The sequence below is a fragment of the Muscardinus avellanarius genome (genome assembly GCF_963383645.1).
Source record: "Muscardinus avellanarius genome assembly, chromosome: 7".
In the NCBI taxonomy this organism is placed as follows: domain Eukaryota; kingdom Metazoa; phylum Chordata; class Mammalia; order Rodentia; family Gliridae; genus Muscardinus; species Muscardinus avellanarius.
The window spans coordinates 6,508,070-6,532,531 of NC_137793.1; the positions used below are offsets into that span (position 1 = coordinate 6,508,070).

The 24,462-nt window shown below is 42.6% G+C and overlaps 1 protein-coding gene across 4 annotated transcripts in view; it reads left to right on the plus strand.

Annotated features, from left to right (window-relative positions):
* Positions 1–1,946: 1,946 nt before the first annotated feature.
* The window catches only part of GRIA1 (glutamate ionotropic receptor AMPA type subunit 1), a gene marked incomplete at its 5' end in the record, with an annotated part of 323,467 nt that continues 300,951 nt past the window's right edge, over positions 1,947–24,462 (plus strand). For all 4 annotated transcript variants that reach the window (XM_080698544.1, XM_080698543.1, XM_080698545.1 and 1 more), the window contains 2 exons: positions 1,947–2,028; positions 5,046–5,183. In XM_080698544.1, coding sequence (XP_080554670.1) covers positions 1,947–2,028; positions 5,046–5,183 — 220 coding nt within the window. The remainder of the gene's footprint in view (positions 2,029–5,045; positions 5,184–24,462) is intronic.

Sequence of the window (24,462 nt, forward strand, 5' to 3'; positions counted from 1 at the left end):
TTCAAAGCCAGCCCAGCAACTTAGTGAGGCTGTCTGTAACTTAGTGAGACCGTGTTTTCAAATAAAGAGTAAAATAGGGCTGGGGATGGGAGTATAGCTCAGAGATAGAATGCCCCTAGATTCAAGATTCAATACCCCAGCACATACCTCTCTCTCTCTCTCTCTCTCTCTCTCTCTCTCTCTCTCTCTCTCTCTCTCACACACACACACACACACACACACACACACACACACACAATCACTTGAACTAATTAATATATGGGAAACCAACACATCTGACTCCCGTGTGTTATTATTTCAGGGGCTGTATTGAACACGGCCTGGTATTTTGGGCCCATCCCAGACATCATGATTGTCAAACAGGTGTGTCCTTATACATCTTGGTGGAGAAAGCAAAGCAACTCTGCATAAAATGGTCCATTCAAAGGACAAAGAAGTAGCAGGTCCAAAGTATGTTCTTTTTTTCAACTCAGAAAAAGTGGACTTTCTTTTTCTTGGATTACCTTGTGTCGGGGAAGAGTCATGGCCAGGGCAACAGGTCAGCCAGTAATGGCCAAATTTTCCAGCTGGACTCTACCGCTTAGTAGGACTGTGTATTTATGATTTAATACCTGGAGCCTCATTTCTTCCTTTTTTTTTTTTGCATCTGTAAAATAGGCCTTATGGTCACTCCACAAATAAACGGACACCACTGTAAAGTCACTCCATAAACGGTAAAGTGCTCCGTAGCTGTTGGTAGCGGCTGCTTCATAGCTCTGAATATTCCTTAACACGATCATTCTATCCACAGGTTATTTCCATGGAAGCCTGGTCTGAGAGAATGTGTGGAGATCCAGCTTCCACCAGACGTGACCAGCACCCAGACATGACTGAAGGAAGCCCGAATCCTCTCTCTACAATCCCTGCAAAATGACTCATGTAATTGCTCTGTGTAAGTATCCTCAGTCTTTCTTGCACACCCACACAATTCTGATGCTATAGACTCCTGTGCAACAGGGAAAGGAGGAAGGGGGCCCATTTTCCAGGCCTAGCATTTAACAGAGCCCACCAGTGCCACTTGCAAAGGTGGGCAGAGAGTGCCAAACATCTGAGTCAAAGCACCTGCCAATCATTCCTGAGCCTACCGCTCTTTCTCTCATTCTTGCCATTTGGGGGAGGGCGGGGACCCTTCTTTTTCTTTAAATTTCTTCAGAGAGATTTCTAGGGTCTTCCCCTGGGGAATTAGTTGTAGGAATAATTGGGCCAGTGGAGTGCTGGCTCTATCCAGCACAGCCAGCGCACTCCTAGAAAAAGTGACCTAGATCAGGGGGCTGGAGAGTCCAGGGCTAGCGGGGACCCCCTGCCACCTACTGACTTATGGCTGAACCCACATTCCCAGTAGCATCCTTGGGTGACTGGGGGCTGGGGCACAGAGAGCCAGGAAGTGGGGGGAGGGCGAAGGGGACCGGGGGTTGCCCCTTTCAGGAACAGGTGCTGTGCGTCGTCCTCACCCACTCACCCATCCTCTGCGGGCGCAGTGAGGATGGGGGGTGCCGGGGGCGATAGGTAGGGAGGACAGCTGTGGAAGGAACTCTGAGCTGCCTCTGTGGCATCAGCACGGAGCCTGCTGCTGCCTGTGTGAGTGTGAGGGGGAGAGGGAGAGAGCGCAAGGGAGGGAGAGAGAGGCAGGCTGCGAGGAGAGGGAGAGGGGGAAGAGAGCTCCAGCTAGCATGAGGACGGGCTTCTCTCTCCGTGCTCAGTTAATCTGGCTGTCAGTTGGTGTTAACGCTGCAGTTTAAGGGCTCCGATTCCAAGGGAAACAGACAAACCCCACAGAAGCAAGCAAGCAGGCAAGGAACTGCCGGAGAAACACAAGAACGGGCAGAGCCGCGCGAGGAAGAAAGAGAGGGGGAACACCAAATCTATGATTGGACCTGGGCTTCTTTTTCGCCAATGCAAAAAGGAATATGCAGCACATTCTCGCCTTCTTCTGCACCGGTTTCCTAGGCGCGGTAGCAGGTGCCAATTTCCCCAACAACATCCAGATTGGTGAGTGAGGGGGCAGCTTGCGGAGGGTCCTTCCCGGATCTGACCGGGGGTTTGGGGAGGGGGCTTCTTTAGTCCTGTTTCTCAGTGGGAGCTCTTGTGCTTGGTGATCTGAGCCTGTGCGGCAGGATGCTAGGAAGACCTGGGCTGCAGGGAGGGGAGGGGAGGGGGCTTCATGGGATGCTACAGGGGTAGAGAGGAAGTGTGCGCTGCTCTCTCTCTCTCTCTCTCTCTCTCTCTCTCTCTCTCTCTCTCTCTCTCTCTCTCTCTCTCTCCAAGCATAAGCTTGTGAAATGGAGGAACCACTGTTTCAGAGGAAAAAAAAAATCAGGCTGGAGCTTGGAACTGGTGGTGGGTATTTAAGGAGTTAACTCTGTTGCTTGGTAGATGGTGCCTGATTTCATTGATTTATATAAATATGGATGGTGGGCGTACTTAAGTGTGTGATTATATATGAAATGTGCACATATATATACATACACACACATACTTAATTGCAGAAGGCAGTGGTCTAGCTGGGGAAGAAGACAGAGACCCCCTCAGTGCAAGAGTGGAGGGTTCTGGGTTTACCATAGCTACTGGAATGAAGCCAGTGGTCCCCTCTCTAAAGCCAGGATCTCCCTCTTCTCTGGACCCCCAGCTGCCTTCTCTCTGCCATCCTGGATGCTAGACCTGCCCCCCAAACCCTGGAACTTCCTAGCTTGTCCTTTCTCTGTTTCTTCTGTTTCCTACTCCTGAATGCCCCGTTCACAGATGTTGCCTACCTTTTACACACACACACACACACACACACACACACACACTCCTCCCCCCTCCTGTTGGCAGTCCACACCAGGCTTCAGCCTCTCAACTTGGAGGCCGGTTTCAACATGCGGCAAGCCTTTTTGGTGCCCATTTTCCCCTTTTGGGGTTGTTGTGCTTCTCCAAGGTTCGCACCCTCCCCGCATTTGCGAGGGGGGCTGGCCCATATCCACCACTCCTCATAACCGTAGAGGAAACAGAACAAACAGGCACAGTCACCCCCATAACCACAGAGCGTGTCCACAGGTCTCCAGGCTCCGCTGTGCCGGCGCCTCTATTCTGTGTGTCCTGGAATTGAGCTCCCTCTCTGCTGGGAGGCTGCTGGCTTGGCTCCCTTTCGTTTTCTTCCTCCCATAGGAAGGGCTCCACCGGGGAAAGTTCCCGCAGCTAGCAGTTCGTGTTCTTTGTGTGTGTTTGCAGGGGATGCAGTATCATTAGTGTCAGCCGGGGCCCACTGGCACACACACACACACGCGCGCACACACACATACACACACATGCTGAGGGCATGCTCTCAGGCTTCTCGCTAGCTGCTTCTGAGGTTGTTTGGAGCGGCCTTGGAGTAACTTGCTTTGTTTCCTGACACCTGTTAAGCTACACTGGGAAGTGTGTATGTGTACGTGTGCTTACACGCAAAACTTCCTGCCTCCCGAGACACTTCCCTTGCAGCCCAGCCTGTGGCTTTCCCCCTCCCTCCCCCATTTCATTCACTGCTGGAGAGGAAGAAGGGGACAGAGATGGGTTTGGGGTGTGGTCATCCAGAAGGGGTGGGAGGAGCATCAGATGCAAGAATGGTATTTTTTTTGGTGTTTTTACTCTTTTGAAGGGGCATGTGTACATGTGGAAAGTACTTGCTCTTCCCTGTTACACCGTGTTTGTCCCTATATGTTGCTCACACTTTGCTGACTGTCTCTGCTCATCTGGAGATGTGTGGACTTGTTTCCTCTAGGCTTGTGTTCTTGCATCACCATGGGGGTAGATGCATAAGGGCGTTTTGAGTGTATGTATGGGGGTAGATGCATAAGGGCGTTTTGAGTGTGTGTAGATGTTACGTCTACTCATGTTATCTCTGCAGATTTTTCATCACATTTACCTCCAACTTGCTTGCTCAACTGATAAAATCCCTGCTGCTGTTTTAAAACAAAAGATAGAAACATTCAGTGGTAGAAGGAACGTTGAAAATATCACCGCTATGAGGTCGTACTTAAGTCTGCTTGCATGATCACTAACAAAAGGTTTGCAATACATTTTTTTTTAAATTTGAACACACACAGCCACTTCATAAGAATTTAGAAATACATGACATGGGGACTGTTATTTCTAACCGCATCTGAGATCAACTTCTCTGCCATCATTCATTATAGTTAAGTCTCTGAAAATGGCTGATTTTAATTAAAAGAAATGTATGCTCATTCATTTACATGTCTACTGTAAATGCACAGGTAAGCCCTGTATTCTTATTTCTTGAAACAAGAGTCATGATGGGCACCTGTACTGTGCTTTTACTGGAACAGAAAGCTTATACCTCTTGACATTCTTGTTGAAGCCCAAGATTCTACGATGCAAATACCTAGTGGTGATCCCTTATGTAACAAGTAATTCCTAAGTAACTGGGAATGTGAGTGATAAAAGAAGCAAACCAAAATTTGCAGAAAAATCAGGAGTTTTCAGAGGAAATGAGCAGTGAAGTCAGCAATCAAACAGTTAAATAGCACATAGGTCTTACCAGGCCAAAGACCAACGTGATAACTCCAGTCATAGCACTGGAGATGCCCACAGAATCCCGGCCTTAGATTCAGTCACTTCTCAACGCTTACTTCTTGGAAAGCCCTGGGAAGAAACATGAGCCCTTACACACTAAGTTAGACCCAGGGAGGGTTTGCATGTATATAAAAACCCAGGCCTCCTGGGTGGTTTTCACCAGTCAGACAGAAGAGAAATGCTTCAGGCCTCCTGTTTTCTCTGACCTCTGGTGAGCTGAGGAGTGAACAACCGAATGTTGGAGAGAATGATAGTTGTTGGGGAGCCCTTTTCCATAAAGGCTCATCTGTAGAAGTTTAAGCCTCAGTGTCCAGCTGAGTGTCTTTGAACTCTCTTCTTTACCACTAAAAGCTATAACTTGTGAGTTTGAGATGGAGGGTTCAGGTGGGGTGGGGTTGTTGAGGAACATAAAACCGATCTTTAGCCCAGACACCATGTTGAATTTTCTTTCCTTCCAGGGGGATTATTTCCAAACCAGCAGTCGCAGGAACATGCTGCTTTTAGATTTGCTTTATCGCAACTCACAGAGCCTCCAAAGCTGCTCCCCCAGATTGATATTGTGAACATCAGCGACAGCTTCGAGATGACCTATAGATGTAAGTAATGGCTTCTATTTCCGCGACCTCTTCCTGCTCTAGGCCAATGGAAGGAGGGCCTGTGGGTAGGTGGTGGTGTCACAAAAATGACTCAAGTTGTCCTTTGTCTTCATAAGAGAAGCCCTCCAAGAAAAATGTCCAGGGCCTTTGGAGTGCTTCCAGCAGTGGCTATTTTAGATCCTGCAATGCTTTGTGGAATGAGTTTGCCTTTTCACTATCATCTAACTTTAAATGCCAGCCCGGTGGCTTCTTGGGTAGACTCTACTCCCCTACCTCGCTGAGGTTTTCTGGTTGGGCCGAGAGAGTTTTACACATAGGCAACTTCTGAGAGATGTGGCATTAAAGGTTCTGACCTTAGAAGAATGTTTATGAAATGTTTAAGCCATCTTCTGCCCACCAGAAGAGTGTCCCTATGGCTTACTAAAAGAGGCTCGATGAGAAATCGTATATCTGGCTCCTTATTTTCAGAACTGATCCATAATTATGACAACTTGGCACCTTGATTCTTTTGAAAAGGGCTTGAAGTGTTTGATTGCTTAAAACATAGTTTGTTTGTGGGCTTTTTTTTTATAAAATGAATCTGAAAAATTTGTACAGTCTGTATGATGGCCTTTGAACATAAAACAGCACAGAGACAACCTCAAGAAGAATAGATAGATATATCGTGGCTATCTGAATGGAAAGCATTATAAAATGTGAGCAACAAACATGAGTCTGAGTTTTCCTGGTAACTGAAACTAAAAAGGAAAACCGTGTGGTTGGTCTCATGGTTGTCACTCTTATGTCAGATGAAACCATAAAAATGAAAACGTAGAGGCACGTTCCCTCTAGAAATTAAGATCATGTAGGGATCTATGGCAGGAAAGTGTGAGGGGAATGGGTAAGAACAATTTGGGATCCAAGAAAAGGATTAACTTGGCACCATGGGCTTTGTGAGCCACTGTTGGCCTGGCGACTTCTGCTGAGCTATATATGGGTGAAGGCATGGGTAAAACTCTTCATCTCATCCCCCTTTCCAGTGTAGTGGCCGCCCAATAATTGGAGCTGAATAGGCTTTGAAGTCTCCAAATGAAAATTCAGAATTCTCCCCATCCTTAAGAGTCCTCAAAAGATCATGTTGATACAATTTCAAGGATTATAACTAGACCAGCTTTCACTTAACGAGGACTTACTGCACATCAAAAACAAGGATAAGTACTTTATGGACATTTATAGGAGCATTCATTACTGTTTATTAAGCTTTGGCTATAGCCCGTGTCATGCACCAGTTAACTTTCGTGTGTAAGCTCATTTAATCCTCATGGGCCCCTTGCAGAGAACTCTGTGTTAGCTTTCTTTTAGAGATGAGGAAAGGATGGCAGCAACAGGTTGTGTAACTTACTCAAGCTCACTAGGGAAGTAAATGGTGGTCTTGGCACCCCAAGGCCTGAATTCTTGGGCACTAAGATAGATGCATGGATCCATATGGCAACTTAATTATAATAGATCACCCAAGAACTGAAAGGGGATTTTCAGTTGCTTGTTACATACTGGCCTAACAAAGCACCTACAGAGAAAGCCTCACAGTGTTTCAAACTATAGCTGTGCTTTTGTTCAAGAGTAGCACCTTGGGTAAACAAAACAATAATTTCACATTTTGGTAATGCTGAGACTGAACATCTTTTCTACTGTGTTACTCACTATTATTAAAAAAATAAATAAATAACCCAGCTGGGCGTGGTGGCGCACACTTGTAATCCCAGCATTTGGGAGGCTGAGACAGGAGGACTGTGGTTCGAGAACAGCCTCAGCTACTACTTAATGAGGCCCTCTGCAACTCATTGAGACCCTGTTTCAAAATAAAGAATAAAAAGAGGGCTGGGGGAGACGCTCAGAGGTAGAATGCCCCTAGATTCCTTCCCCAGTACCGCAAAAACAAAACAAAACAAAACCAAAAAATAGCCCATGTTTAATTGTTGAATTATAGTTCTACGAAACCATGCCCCTGGGAAGGTAGAATAATACAGAGTAGGTATTTAGCTATCTGGTAACCTTACATTCTTTCACACATGGCTGAGAGCAGGGTCTATGTAGGAAGTATTTGGTTGTGGGTATCTAATTATTCATAAACAATCTAAGATCGTGGATAATATTTTGCATGCACATGAAAGTCTGAAGAGACTTCCTGGGGAGAGCTTCATAGCTGCTGTCATTTCTATAGCATTTGTTACTGCCTCAATGGGTTCATTACTCAAGAAGAATTACTTACTTAGAGAATCAACAAGAATAAATGTCGGCCATGTGTACTCATTCATATTCCCGAGAAGGGTCTACAGCAGAGCTTTGTAGAAAGAGAGGTTACCCATTTTTCTAGTATCAAAATGTTGACTAGCAGGACAAGCTAATAAAAGGAGGAGATATTCTAAGGCAAAATGTGGTAAATCCATACTGTGATCTTCACAACGTAAGACTCGATCTCTAAGAGAGAGATTGACTATTGATTAGGAAGGGCAAAATACTGCACAAAAAAACATCGTCCATGGTGGTCAGAAACCTGGAGTGGATGGATCTGGGGTTGTGAACTGGATGCCTGCTACATACACTAGTGCAGGTCTCTACAAGTTCCTGCCTTGTTGATGTGGCTATTCATTATACGTCTCTTTAAAGCTGTGACCTGAGATGGACACTCAGGGGGAAAAGAGGATTAACTGCTCTGACCCTCAAGTAGCTCTCACTCTAGTGGGGGCACTGTGTGTGGGGGAAAGGGACTGTCTGAGAAGCAAGAAAGGTATTATGCATGGAACTTTCGTTTTTTCCCCTTAGTTCTAAGATCGGAGAGTGTGCAGGGCAATGTGGGTGGAAACGGTGGGAGTGGAAAAACAGAGGCATAATTTGTGGCCTCCCTGGAAGAGACTGCTGACTTTCCTGTGAGGCTGGGAAACCCTCTGTGGCTATGTCTGCTGTGGTCTATTGGTCTGGGAAAACTGTATATCAAAGGGAGCAGAGTGGTTCTAGACATGAAGGGTTAATTAATCATACATAGAAAGCCAAGACAACTGTGTAATTCAGGTTTATTTGTGTGCACTTTTGGAAATATGGCTGAGTACCTACCTTAAATGTATTGCCCCAGCCTTACCTCCTGAAAATGACCAAATATTTGTGGGGATTTTTTTTTCATAATTTTTGGCTTTTTTCTCTGTGCATTTTGCTATTCATTATTCTTCCACCAGAGGGTGGGGAAGAGAAAGAAGAGGAAGTGTAATAGGAACTGTTCCTGTACATATATATATATATATATATATATATATATATATATATATATATATATATATGCAACAGAATAAGGTGGTTGTAATATGGTAGGGGATGAAGAGAAGAGGAAGGAAGAACATGACTCATACCTGTAGCCAAAGTGAGAGTGGAGTGTCTTCTCTGCTCTCATTCTTTCTTGCTTTCTGCATCTACCATTATTTTGGGGTATAGTAATTGCATCAGCAACCCAAATATCTTGAGCTTTACCCTAAGCACTTTTCCAAGGGTGGGAGAAGCTGGCTATAGACAGAGCAGGTATTTACCAGCCAAACTATGCAGCTTATCTTGGTCTCTTCATGGTAAGGATAAATAAAGGAATGGAAGATATCCTGATTGGGGTTCTAATTCAAAGTCAGAGAAGCACTGTTTAACTTAATTCTTACCTTTTTATTCTTTCAACTATCCGCTCATTCAGCAAATGCTACCTATCCATGCCAATCACTCTGCCCGATGTGAAGGCCAACAAAGAGGCCCCAGCCTCCTTCCTTGTGAGGCCTCCTCTAGTGAGGTCCTCACGCTTCAGCCTGCATAAAACCCACCCAGGAAGCTTGTGTAAAGCAAGACTCAGGAGGCTCTCTACTTCCTGGATCAAAATGTTTAAGAACAGAACCTGAAGGGCTTCTGTACATGGACATTCCACTTTAAAAAACAAACTCTATCTAAAATGTCATAGTAGACATATTTGAGCCCTCAACCAAATCACGGCATTCCAGTAAGTGCCAAAAAGACAGATAAAACCAAGACACGTTTTTCTGCCCTGAAGGACTTTACCCCCAGTGAAGCAGACCACTTTGTAAAGAAAAAGCTAAAATGTATTGTGGTAAGTGCTATACAGGTGATTTGTATGGAGTGCCAGAGACACTTTGAAGTGTGGGGTCAGCCTCTCCGAAGGTGGTTGAACTGAGTCACAAATGCAAATAAATCTTTTCAAGGTGGATAAGGTGAGAGGGGAAGATACCAGTGATTTCCAGGCAGAGAGAATAGCAAATATGAAGGGGAAACTTTACCTTGTGCTTCCCCTGCTCCGGCCTCCAGTGGCACTCCATGGTGGGCTTCTCACTTGGCATCTACCAAATGCTGCAAAGGGGTCACCGATGGCCACCCACACTCAAGTTTCAACACAGGGACGCACTTTATCGGTGCACCCACTATTCAAAAACTGATGGAATTTCACATCAAAGCTTGTATAACTTTCTTTCTTAAAATTTTAAAAGATAGTACAGCATTGGGCCCCAAATCTGGGTAGCCTCAGTTTGCCAGAACAGAAGAAGTAGCGTCCCATCTAGATTGCCTCCTTATCTCCCAGTTTACTTCTTCCATTTTTTTCATTTCCCTGACTGATGTATCCTATGATGTTGTCTGCATTGTGTCTTTATAGGTTAACTCAATCTGTCACAGAAATGTGAATTAGAATCCAACAAGAAACACGTATATCTACAGTTCGGTGGTGTTGAATACAACTGGCAATACCCCTAACACCTAAAGATAAACGTCTCCAAAAGTCAAGGGAACATACAACATAAAGATACTTTAGAGAGCTTAATTTACAGTCAAGTGGGAAGTCCTTAATCACAGTGGGACTCCATCTTCTGAGAACCTACTTGGAAAGCTTAGGGAATTCTAGCAAGACTTGAGGCATTGGATGCCCTGTTAGCTAGTGTCTAAGCATTGCTCATCTTTTTCAAAGTTGTAAACTAGCAGCCTTGTTTTGCCTGACCAGAGTAATATTTTTCAAAATTTAGTATGAAAATCCAGATTTCTAGCTTCTTTGGGGGAAGGATAACTTAGGGCATTAAGTAGCCCTGGGCCCACATTACTATTCAGCATCTATTGTCTAGAGCTGAAAAATACTGCTCTCTTCAAATATAAAGCATAAAAGTTCAAGTTCACCAAAGTTTCACAACTCCCTGTTGTACATGTGGCCATTGTAACTAAATTATGTTGCTTAGCCAGGCCTCTAAGGAAATCAATCTAATCACACCTGATTAACATTTTGTAGCATCCAGTATTTTGTTATTTTATCATAATATCTATTATTACTCTCATAATAAGCACTAAAACACACACACCACACACACACATGACACACACATACACATATATGACACATAACACTCAAAATTGTGCTCCTTCTCTCAGAAAAATTAATTTGAATATAATAATGGAGAGAACGGTGTTGGTGGTAGGATAAACAAAGATTATTTTTGAAGAACCACCATTTCAGTTAGATATGAATGTCCCCTGAAAAGCTCATCTATTAAGGTTCAGAGTTGATATAATTAAGTCATGAGTATTATAATCTCATTGGTAGAAAATTTATTGTAATAGATTTATTGGGTGGTAACCTAAGAAAGGGAGAATGTGGCTAGAGAAAATGGGAACTTGGGGGGGTGCAGCCTTAGGAACTGTGCATTTTTCTTTGAATCTTCTTGCTTTTTTACTCTCTTCTCTCTCTCCTCTCCTCTCCTCTTCTCTTCTCTTCTCTTCTCTTCTCTTCGCTCTCTCTCTCTCTCCCTCCCTCCCTCCCTCCTTCCCTCCCTTCCTCCCTCTTTCTCTCTTTTCCTAGCATTTCTCTTTATCTCTGCTTCTCACCACTATGCCCTGAAATCCGCAGGCCCTATGCTCACATGGACTAAACCCAAAGTCTCCAAAACCCATGAACAAATGAATCTTTTTTCCTCTAAGTTGTACAGCCAGTTATTTTGGTTTATAGTGGTGAGAATGTTGACCAAGACAACTGGTGACTTCCGACACTGTTTTACTTAAGTTTTATAACAATCTTGAGAGGTTATTGCTCCCTTTTTATAGATGCTGCTATTGAGATTGAGATTGCTTCTTCATTTTTGCAACAAATAAGAGCTTAATATAGTATTATCTTAGCCACTTTTAAGGTTCCAAAACTCAACAAGCTTTTTCTCTTTGAATATAGATGATTATATGTACACAAAAAAGTGAGAGAAAAGATTAATACCCCTTAGGAAAAGTGCTAAATAAAGTTTGGTTCAGAACTTCCAGGCAGAAGTTATGGCCTTGGATAGTGGGAACTTCCTTGGGGAAGAAGGAGCTTGAAGGAGCACTCAAAGGTGGTGCAATGGCGGTGGTGGAATGAGAGGAGTCATTTTGAGTGGGTAAGGTTACAAGATTCCTCCTCCCCTCAACTTCTAGTACATAGCCTTATTTTAATGAGCTGGAGGAGTTCATTGTTGGTTTTCCACACTGCACTATACCATCAATTCCATGGTAGATGTCTACTGTTCTCAGATTGATGTTCTAACCTGATTTTGGCTCCTCGGTCTTCACCTGTGCCTTTGCTTCAATTGGAGAAGGTGTCAACATTTGTCTGTGGTTAACTCTTGGTTCTTATAATATTGGAAATCAGCAGCTTTTTTGGTACAGAAAAGTATTTGTAAACATTTCTTCCTCTGGCTACTTTAGAGACCTCAGCTGGGATGAGTGAGATTGCTGCTCTGATCTCAGAGGCTCAGGACAAAATAGTCATATGAGATATATTCATGCTTTCATTCATTCATTCAAACCAATTAAGTGTGAACCTCCATGGTGCATAGGTATTATCGCTGTCCTCTCCCACCCCTGTAGACAGCATTCACTGATTATAGAACCTTTTCCCACTGCATTGACATATGACTTCATATTTTCTCTCATAGTGGCATTCTAAACAGCTACTATAACTCTGAGCTATTGGTCAGAACTGACATAAAGATGAAATCCAGTTGTCCCTACAAGGCATTGCTTTAGGAACTGAGAGAAAAAATGTATTAGGAATTGATTCTCTTATTTAGGGTCTGGAATTCTTATAGAGGAAAGAGGCATGTGTAGAAAAACTAATATAAAGACAACTATTTCTCTCTCTCTCTCTTTCTCTTTCTTACACACACATACACAGAGACTCACACATGCACGCATGCACACAAACACACACAAACACATTTATATTACATTCTTAGAAGAGAAAAAGTAAACTTCTATTTAGAAAAATCTAGGTTGAATTGAAGACATTTGAGTTGAAACTGGATAGGCAGGTAGGATATAGACAGCATGCAGATGTACATTATGCCATATTTAGTGCAGTGCACAACTAAAATTTAAAAACATGGATTCCAATGCTGGATTATCTTCTCAAAAATTTTTTAGGTGTGACCTTGCAAAATCAATCCCTCTCCCCCATGCTTTTTATAAAATAAAGACTGTGGTCTCTTAGAGTCCTTCTAGGCCCACATATCTATTCTGGAAGCATATGAAAAACTCCAGAGATAGAAGAAGCTCTCTAGCCTTTGACTGGGGGGGGGGGGAGGATCCTTAAAACAACTGAGAATTTAAGGGAAATCCTGTACTCCCACCACCGCCACCAAGTTGAACAACCAGGCAACATTTTGTATGCAGATGCAAAACATTAAGACTATGACAAGTCTCGAGTTCATTCATTCCACATTCAACAAACATTTGTGGAGAACGTGCTTATTCTGAACAAAATCAGAAAGCAGCTCTGAGCTCATAGACCTTACCAATTAGTAAGGGGTGCAAATGTGCTCCAGAAAATCACACAAATAGTTGTATTATTATAGCCTGTGATAAAGGATCTGAAAGAAAGGGCTATGACTCTATAAAAGCATATTAGAGAGGAACCAGCTCTCAGCAGGGGTATGCACAGGTGTCTGACCTGAGAACCAGAGTTTCAGGTGATGTAATGCTGGGAACGCAAGAATTCTAGGAGAGTGATAGGCAGAGGCCTGTTGGAGGGTTTGGAGGAAAGTGTGGAGATGGAGAAGATGGCCAGCACTTGTTATGGATTTTGAGCTAAAGGAAACACACTAAAGGGCTTCAAGCAGACAAGTGCCATGTATAGACTTTAGTTTTCTCCCTAAAAATAAGCTGCTTGAGGGTACTTTGCCACATTTATGTTGCCTACAGATGTTCAGCTTGTGCAGCAGTGGCCTTTGTTGCTTTACTCTGGTCCCCAATTTGGGATGGAGTCTGGTAGATGGGCAGAGTGAGGTAGACCCTGGAGGAGAGGGGAAGCTGATGACGAGGAGTAGGTGAGCTGTCTTTGTCCTGTGGGGCTCTGTGTGTGCCCCTGGGTGTTTGTAGAGGCTGGTCCGGTGCAGGGCCTGGGATTACAGTGAGCCTGTGTGCAGCTGGAATTCATGCCAGATCCCACACTTCGTTTATCAACATCTGAGCCATACCCTGCACTGATATCATATGTCTCTGGTCTACTGTATGATTCTGGAACTCTAATTCACACTGCCATTTATTCCACTGCACCTACAGACTGTTCCTCTCATGGTTCCTGCTGAAATCCTTTCCTTCAGGTCAGCCCCAGCTCCTCCACTGAGGCTTCGTTGTTCACTCATATCCACACTCTCCTCTGCCCCCTACCCTGTGCGCATTCTCCCGATCAGCTTAGCTCTGGGTTCTAGCCACGGAATCCTTGTCTTATTTACCCAACTAAGCTAAGCAACTTGAGGTCAGTGGCCATGTCTCCCTTAATATAGCACATAATCTCCACCAAATGGTGTTTGATGGTGCTAACTGAATATATGAATAAATGAATGAATGAATGATGCAATGACAAGAATAAGCTTGAGTTATTAGTGTGCGTGGTATCGCTCTGATGTGAGTTTTGAGAGTACCAGCAGGCTGCATTGTAAATTCTGTAGATGGTTATTACCATGTGGCCCAAAAGTGTTGGGGGTGAAATGCTAAATTGAAAGCTCATTCTAGCTCTTCCTGGACTATTGTCACGAAGGGTTCTAAATAAGGTATAAGGTTCCATTTTCTAAATAAAGGCTCCCCGGTCCAAGCTCAGGCTCTGCCACTGATGCATGGACCCTGTATGACTCATGCAAGTTTATTCTTCTGTTTTGGATTCTCCATTTTTCAAAATAAAGTAATAATAATAGGAGCCATGTGCAGTTTTGGTGAGAAGGACAAAATGATAGTGGTTCAGATCAACTTTCCACTAATACCATTCTGCAAGGCAGGTGCTTTTATTGTTTCTTCTTTGAGTTGAGGTAACTGAGCTCTCAGAGAAGAGGAGGGGATGAGGATATCACCTGGCCAGGGGCAGTGGCCCTCGTCCTCTGACAACAGAGCACTCTGTCTTGTCACATAATCCTCTGCACTTTTAAGCAGCTTGTGGTGCTTCCTGCCAGCTGGGCTCAAGGCCTTCAGAGTGCTGAGGTGATACTGGAAATCTCCTTCTAACCCCCCTGCCCTTGTGACCTTGCTGTGTCGCAGCCTGCTTTCCAGGTAGCAATGGGAAGCCAGAGACCATGGGAAGCCCAGGTCTCAGAGTATGCAGGAAAAATCAGGGTAAATGGGGCAGCTGAAGGCTAAAATGAAAGCCATACCCAATGGTTAAGCCATTGGGACATTCCTTATGCAGAACCTCTAAAATAGAAGGACACTTTTCAGAATGGCTATTATTTTGTGTATAAATTATACTACATATATTATACAAAAGTATAGAAAAGCACTGGAATTCAGATACCAAACAAAACTGTGTACTTATAATGCTAAAGATGAATTTCCCATCTTTTCTTCTGAACATATCAACTTAAGTATTAATATATTTATGGTTTTATAAGATGCCTTTTTTTTACTGTGTGTAACACTTATGTTACTTTCACTATTACACATTCTTTTTAATGGTTTTCTAAAAGCCCATTGTACATCTGTAACCTAATCTATTTAAGCCATTTTCTTTTATGGGATGTCTAGTTTATTTCCAATTTTCTTCTTAAAAGTAAGGCTGCAATGATTACTCTAAACATTCTAATTATTTGTGTGTGTGTGTGTGTGTGTGTGTGTGTGTGTGTGTCTTTTTTTTTTTTTTTGGTAGTATTGGGATTTCTGGCTGGAAGCTCTTCTACCTCTGGGCTACACTCCCAGATCTATTTTATTTTTGGAAACAGGGTCTCTTAAGCCACTGCAGCTGGCTTCGAACCTGCACGGCTGGCTTTGAACCTACGCGATCCTCCTGTCTCTGCCTCCCAAGCGCGAGGATTATAAGCTTGCGCCACCACGCCCGGAGTCTAGCTTTGTCTTTTTATTTCTGAAACAGGGTATCACTGAGTTGCAAAGGGCCTCACTATGTAGCTAACTGGGATCCTCCAATCCCCGCCTACTAAATGCTGGGATTACAATCATATGCCACCACACCCAGCATATTCTTCTAACTTAGAGAGTAGCACATGCCATAATAAAATGTTCTATTGAGATTTAATAGAATAGTTAGTGTATGTGGGATTTGAAATGATTTGTGCAGTGCCAGCTCAGACAATAACTTGCTGTATGTTGAGAAGTCTTTATGTCCAGTTAGCTTCCATATGCATAATATGGGATGATAGCAGCAGATTCTCAGGGTTATTACAAGGAAGTACCATTACTTCTATGAAAGAGCTTTGAGAAATCAGAAGTGCTAGGCAAATGCAGGGTAATATAATTAACTAAGCTTTTTATCTATTAACATAAATGCACCATAAGTACAATGTGACTAATTAATCTTTAGCATTTTCCTATGAGGGTGGTCATTATCTATGAATGGATCTATTTTGTGGATGGGGAAAAATTGAAATCTTAAGGCTAAGTTTATCCCAGGTCCAAATATGTAACAACGCTATATCAGAAAGCATTTCTTTTCATTTATGATTCAGTCCACATAAATTGACTAAGTTATGTGGGTCATAAAATGCCTTTGGCTGAAGAAATCATTGTTTATAAGGACAGAGGGACAACCCAATTGGGCAGGGACCAGCCAGGACTCTTTGGTGGCAGCTGATAGAAACCCGGTTTAAATTTGACATCGGGTGTAGCTGGAATCAAGGACTTGAATGATGTCATTGCTATGGAGACGTAGCATCTAGATTTTTAGGCTTAGCTTTTTGCTAAATTGGCTTTACTGTCAGGCATATGTAGGCTATATACCATAGCCCAGCACTGCCAGCCTCCAGCCAGCTATCTCAGTGTACAAAGGGAACTTCTCCTTCCCATCAGTTCTACAGAAGTCTGGGGACTGATGCCATTTAATAGGACCCAGGACACAAGCTCATTTCTAAATGTGATAGAGTGGCCGGGGTTTGTAGTCTTTGGGCTGGCCTAGACTTTGTCAGATGATAATTTTTAGAACTTGGGGTGGTAAAATAGACTTAAGGATTATTCATTTAAAGCAGCCCACCAAAAATATAGGGCCATCAGGGAGGGACAGTTTTCCCAAAGGAAGCCAGAATGCCGTCACCAAAGAATTGAGATTGCATGGTCAGCAGGTCAGCAGGAAAAATGGCACATGTCCACCTATTGCACAACTCTTTAAAGGAAAAAATCTAAAGAGGCAGATGCTAATCCAAGATAGGCCAAGGGTTGACATGCTAAGCACCGAAGAGTGACCAAGACTCTGGAGAGTCACCAAGAGTCAGTCACCCAGAGAAATACATGCAAGGGATTGTGATGAGTAAGGCCAGGCCAGAGGGCCGGGTAGGCAGAGGTCTGAAACTCAGGCTGATGAGTTAGTCAGAACTGTGAGGGGTCTTAATAATCCCTGGCCAGTCCAGCTAGGAGCAACTCTGTGTTCATACAACAGTTGTAGGAAGTTCTGTCTACTCACATGGGTGTGCCAGCTGGGTGGTCACTTTAGATCACTTAATGATAGAATAATAAGGCCATCGACACTAAGATACCTGGTGATTTTGAGACACCTGTCTTTTCCCTGAGTGACCAAGACATTTCCCGCTCTACTCACCCATGCTATCGTGCACCAACTCTTTAACAGTCCCAGTTGAAATCTTGGCTCCAAATCTGATAAGCCCACACCACCAGATGTTAGAATCTTCTAATTGGTTTCATCCCCTCTTGTTTTTGGCAGAAATGAAATCTTCCCTGTGCCTGAGGAGGAGGGACAGGGAGAACTAGGATCGAATGAAGGAGGCTTCGACCTCTGTTTAGACAGGCTGAGATTTTAGGCTGGTTCCCATCAAGGTGACCAGGGTAGCATGGCTCCTTTACAATAGGTTATAAATTTATGATTAACTGAAATTCTGAAACTTACACTGACACGACCCAAGGTTGTAATGCCTGGAGAGTGGCTTAGCTGGAAAAGTCGACTGATCAAGACGAGGCTACTCATTTAGTCCATCACTTATATTTATGAAGCATCATGGTAGATTCGATTATTATTTGGCAATTCTCCATCTCTCTCTCCCCAACTCTTTAGAAAGAGTGGACTTCCCTGATTCATTAATGTGACTTGCCTTGGCAACTTGAATAGTAACAGACATGTTTTCAAGCAGAGGTCCTGAGAAGAACATGCCCCAGAAAGCTCTCAGAAGAAATGGAAAAATTTGCAGCATATCCATACATTAACATCTCAAGCAGAGACTCCCCAGCTAACCCTTAAAACATCGTAGTAAATGCTCACTGTAATATGCCACAAAATTTGGGGTTGCTTTGCATTGTAGCAATAACTGACCAATATAAAGAATCACTGTGTGTTGATAACATTACTAGACGCAGGGTAAATACCAAAAAATGATAGATATGATCTCCATGGAGGGTGTAGTCTAGTTAGGGAGATAGGCAGTAAATACGTTTACTTTATTTATCTATTTATTTATTTTTTATTTATTTATTTATTTTTGCAGCACTGGGAATGGAACCCAGGGGCATTGTATCTCTGAGCTACACCCCCAGCCCTATTTTTTAGTCTATGTTTTTATTTATTTTTGTGGTACTGGGGATGGAACCCAGGGTACTAACTTTTAATGAAAGATTGTATTACTAGAATCATAAAGAAAATAGAATGTGGTGACAAAATAACTATGGTAAAGAAAAACATCTACTTTAGTTTAAATTGTTAAGAAAGGCTTCTCCAAGGAGCACATAAAAGTTGGGAAAGAGACAGGCAAGTGTCAGCTCTCCTAAAACAAAACAAAACAAAAAAACCCAAACTAACCAAAAAAATTAAAACTGTCCATGGGCAGGTTGTATTGAAAATATTGGTCCAGGCAGGGGAAAATAAAGTGTGCTAGAATAATCCCCCTGAACACCAGGCCATACAGTTGTCTTAGGCAAACACTGGATTCTCCATGCTATGTTGTATATGCAAGTCCAGGACTAACAAGGCCAGAGGGCTGAAGGGTCAGGAAGCTGGAGAGCCTGGCAAGCAGAGGGGAAGGTATCCTCTGGCCATGCTAACAGAAGTGACAGCACTGGCTCTGCTTCTTGTTTTGGCTTCACAATAGTGAAGGGTTGTTGCTTATAAGGACAGTAGGAGGTTCCCGTTTGCGTATGCCTGTGTCTGTGTATATATATATATATATATTCTTTCCCAGAGGAGGAGAAGGAACGAGCTGGCTTCTAGATTTCTTTCTGAGTGTGCAAATATAAAAAGAGGATTCTCAGATTTAAATTATGTGTGAAGGAAATGTTAAATCGAAGAACTTCATCTCAGCGCTGTGCCAAACTCCAGTTGTTAATTGAAGTGGTTAATTAGGGAAAAGTCTCTTCTGAGCAAACAGAAAAAGCTCCAGCATCCCCAACTTGCCGGGTAAAGGCTATAGAGGTATTGCAGCTTCAAAGGAGGGCAGACAACATCTGGTAGACAATCTCCACTTTATCTTTATACCGAACACTGAAAAGTCAAGAGTGTGGAGTAAGGGGCCGCATGCAATATGGAATCTAAGTTATTTATTAGCTTTGGGAAAGCTGATTAACTGAAACTGAACTCTAGTTTTTCTTCCTTACTCCAAGGTCATTTTAAGTGCCCCCCTTTATGGGGAATGGGATTGAACCCAGGGGTATTTTACCTCTGAGATATATCGCCATTTCATTTTTATTTGGAAACATATTCTCACTAAGTTGCTAATGTTCTCGTTAAATTGTCGAGGCTGGTCTTGAACCTGTGATCCTCCTGTCTCTGCCTCCCAAATATTGAGCTCACAGGTATGAAACACCATAGCTGGCTTAAATACCTTAAAATGCAGTTCCCTCTCTCACAATTCTAATGAACCAGTTCCTCTTGGATTATGGACAGATTTCTCAGTGGCAAATCCCATGTGTTTCTTATTGACTAAGATCCATAGGAGGAATCTTTACACATGTGCCTAAGAACCGTAAACTTTATAAGGCTGTCTTACCCCCACAAACTCACTACTGGGTCATCTCTAACTCTTTCTATTCCTTCTTCATCTCCAGGGTGTGCTCCTTTCCCAAGATTCTGACCTCTCCATTTTGAACTTAGTTTAGAAACAACAGAACTTAGCATCTGTTGGGACAAACCCATTACATTTCTCTCATTTTATTTCTGTTGAATTATTCAGGTGCAAAATGGGAGTATCTTCCTCAGCTCCTCAGGTCCTGTCATATTCTCCAGCTAATGCTTGTGGTACGGTAGCTTCACCACTATGACTCACCAACCTGTACCCATTTTCTTTTTTCTTTTCAACTGTATTATGGCTTTGGGCTCTGGATCATCTCTGCATGGTCCAATGCACTTACCTGATGACTATCAGGTCAATTTCATTCTTCTTTTTTTTTTTGTATGTGGTTTTGGGGATTGGACCCAGGGACATTCTACCTCTAAGCTACATCCCCAGCTCTATGTTTATTCTTTTGTTTTGAAGCAGGGTCTCACTAAGTTACAGGGGGCCTCAGTAAGTATTGGGGGCTGGCCATGAACCTGTTATCTTCCCATCTCAGCCTCCCAAGTGCCACCACACCCAGCTAGGTCAATTTCTTAAAGACTATTTCTAGTCTTGAAACTTCCCTGTCTCAAAGAAATTTACTGGTGGCTCCCCGCCTTGTTTCATGTTTAGAATCCTCCCAAATTATGAGTTTTTCAATAGTCTGATCTCAATCTTCCTACTGCCCAAGACTTACCCAACAGCACACACTCTGTGGTCCAGGTAGACTAGGCTGCCCAGCGATGCCATGAACATAACCCCTTAACCACATGGCCTTGCTCTTCTTCCTAGTCACTCCACTCAGATTTACTGAGTACCCACTTCCTGTTAGTCTCTAGTGATGCAGCAGAAAACAAAGCCAACAAAACCCTGCCCTCTTGGACTATAGACTCTGCAGAAGAAATAAGTATATTTGTGTTAAATCCATGTCAAACGCTACAAGCATAGCCAAGTAGAGTCATAGGACAGGGAGTAAGCTGGAGATGGAAGGTTCTTCTAATGGTGGGTTCTTCTAATGGAGCCCATCACCTCTGGATTTTGGCAAGAGCAAAACTTCCCTATGACTGAAGAGGGAGGAGAGGAAGAGCCACGATCCAATGAAGTAGACTTTAACCTCTGTTAAGCATGTGGAGCTCTTAAGAGAAGTACTGTAGATGGGTGGCCAGAGTAGGAGTCCCTGAAGAGGTAATATTTTGACTGAGGCTTGTTATGATCAGTGTAACTTTCTGCAAAGATAGAAGGCATTCTCTATCTGTGATGATACAGTAGCCACTAGCCACAAGTGCTTATTCAGCATTTAAAATCTAACAAGGAACACTGAAAAAGTAAATCTTTAATGTTATGTGATTTTATTAATTTTAAGTAGCTATATGTGACTACTGTCTACCATGTTAGATAGTATAGATCTAGATTCTAGAATGTCTTTCCCCCTCAAAAAAATAAGGACCAGGAGGTAGAAAGACTTTAAAACAAGAGTGGGATTGTATATTCAAGAAAGAAAGAAAGAAAGAAAGAAAGAAAGAAAGAAAGAAAGAAAGAAAGAAGCAAGCAAGCAAGCAAGCAGGCCAATGCAGTTAAAGCATGCTGAGCAGAGATAGGCAGGTTATTTTATAAGTCATGATAAGGAATTGAGATTGATTTTAAATATTATAAAAGTATTAATTGTATTAAGCTTGGGAATGCAGTGATATGATTTAACTTTTTTGTTATTGTTGTTGTTGTTGTTGTTTTGTGGTACTGGGGTTCCTGGAAACCCTTCTACCTCCGGGCTACACTCCCAGACCTATTTTTATGTATATTTTTAATTTACTAACAGGGTCTCTTAAGCGAGAGAGGCTGGCTTCGAACCTGCTCTATCCCCGTCTTCGCCTCCCAAGAGCGGGGATTACAAGCGTGTACCACCACGCCTGGCAATGATTTAACCTTTTAAAAGTCATCATGATTTCTCTATGGAGAAGAGAAAAGTGATAATGAATCTGAAAAGAATGTGTATCAGCCAGTTTTTCTGCCTAACAAATAATCCAAGACTCAATTGCTTATAAAAAAAAAATATCCCTTAAAAGAAATCAGAGTCTTCAGGTTAGCTATGGTTCACCCGGTCTAGGCTGGATCATTTGGACTCCAGGAGAGTTTAGGTTTTCACCATGAGATGTTGTTTTGGGAGTCAGGGTCAAGAGGCAGCAGCTACAGAAGAATTGTTGTTCCTATGGAGGATCAGAGAGGCACAAGGAGCTAACATTTTTCATGTACGTATGTTTAAATCTTGTGCTCCTGGCATGCCCTGTAATATCTCACTAGTTCAAGCAAGACGAATGACCAAGTTATATAGCAAAGAGAAGAGTTATGTAGCTCTATAACCACAATCAAATGTACCACAGAGGGGACTCAGGGAGACTAGAGAAGATGTTGCTGTAACGGTCTACATGACGGATGACAGTCGCTTGGGCAGATGTACGTTATACTCTCTGATGTTACTACTGTCCATGAAGCCTCTTCCCATTCCTTAAGCTATGGCAGATTTATTTTCCTTTACGCTACAAGCTCCCTTTCTTGTATCACTTTTATTGGCTCTTATGTATTTCTAATTTCTTATTTATTTATTTTTATGAGTGCATTATAGCCATACATCTCAATGGAGTACAAGATGGCGGAGGCACACATGCACACATCACTCATTTAGCCCTTTCCCAAACCCACCCCACTTCCTCCCCCTCCTTCCTTCTCATGTTTGGCTTGGTGATTGACTTTGATATGGTTATGAATGTACATCGTGTACAATTTCCCATTTCTACCCTCCCATCCCCCTCTGTTAAGTCACCTTATTTGAGCATCTATGGTTTCTCCTTCTTCATCTAAAGTTCTTCCTATGACTCTTCTCCTTCCTAGCTTCCATATTAAGGCACACATAGATCCCAATATAATAAAATTCGGATACCTCAACACTCCTCTCATACCACTAGGCAGAACTTCTAGACCAAGGGTCAGAAAAGATGCCTCAGACCTAAAGAACACCTAAAACACATGAACCTATTAGACACATACAGAATATTCTACCCAACTACAGCAGAGTTCACATCTTTCTTAGCTGCTTACAGAACCTTCTCCAAAACAGATCACATCCTGGGCCACAAAGTGAGCACTAGCAAATTCAAAAACTGTTACATGCTTCTCTGAGTCTTTTCAAACAGTAGTGAAATGAAACTATAAATAAACTATAGGAAAACCCTGAGTAACCACTTAAACAATTGGAGACTGAATATCACACTGCCAAATGAGGATGGGTCATAGAAGAAGTAAGGAATGAAATTAAGAAGTTCCTAGACACAAATGAAACTAGAGGCAAAACACATCAAAACCTCTGGGACACCTTGAAGGCAATATTAAGAGGAAAATTCATAGCACTGAATTCCCACATAAGAAGAGAAAATCACCAAATAAATTAGTAAATGGCACACCTCAAACCCTTTGAAAAACAATAATAGTCTATCCCCAAAGCCAGTAGAAGACAGAAAATTATTAAAATCAGAGCAAAAATTAACGAAGTAGAGAAAAAAAACAATATAGAAAATCAACAAAATAAAAGCTGTATTTCTACCTCCTATATCTGACAAAAGGTCATGTCCAGTGTCAGGACCCTCAGCCTTTTGAAGGTAGAAGAATAATTTAATATATACTTGTAATACAACTGCCTAGAGCAGATGCTCAATAAATATCTCTGGGGTAGTATCATGGTTAAAAGCCAGGACTTACTCTTTCCTAATTTTGGATCCCGGTTGATCTTTATAATTGAACTTAACCTCCCAAAGCCCTGGTTTCTTAATTTGCAAAGTGGCAGTGATAATACATTCCTCTCAGAGCTCTGTGGCTTGAAGGGGAGAGAGATGCCAAGTATTTAGCATAAGACCTGTCATGGAGTAAGTACCCAATAAATGGTAGCAATTATTGTTTGTTCTATTTAATTGTTTGTGATGACAATTTTTTGGGGAAATGCCCTCCAGAGTCTCCATCAGAAAAATCCAGTGTTTTTGTTGAAGGGAGGGGCATGGAGAATAACAATGCTTGGGATGGGATTTTGTAATTTAGTTGGGAAATATCTAGATCTGCAGCCTCTTTGATCTGACAATGACAGCAACAAGCAAGCCTCAAAATAGAGCCACTTTTCTCTGTTCTTCCTTTTGCCATCTGCTGGGATAGTTCTCTTTAGTTCTCCGGGTCTTGCTTAGAGTCAGCTGCCTTACAATAATAAAATAAGATTTAAATTCGTTCCTGCACTTCTTCGGGGATGACAAGGCAATATACTTTAGCTAAATATATAGCAAGTTGCCGCTGCACTGAAATATAGGGCAATGTTGACTAAAGTGTTTGAGGAATGAATTGCTTGGAGAAAGTGAATTTTAGGACAAAAGGAATATTCAGGATCTGGTTTTTTAAAGACATTTGTAATTGAGACGGTTTCTGAAATGGACTCTGACTCTTTTAGGAAGACCCTGTGGATTCTGGTGTAACGGTGCTTTGATCATAGTATTCCATGGGTCCAGGGGTGGGGAGAGGAGTTGTTAACAAGGGATTGTCTAGGATTGTACAAGGAGAGGGAAGGGGTTGAACTCTTTCAGCTATGAAAGTGGAAGAGCGTCAACATAGGGAATTTGGAAAGCTGCATGAGTTTCCGAGAGCTCAGGAAGATGCATTTGGAAGAACGAGCTGGCTTCAGACTAGAGAAGGCTTTCAGAGCGCAGAAGTAAATATTTCAGAGAGAGAATAATAAAGTTTTATTGCTCATATTCCAAAGGTCC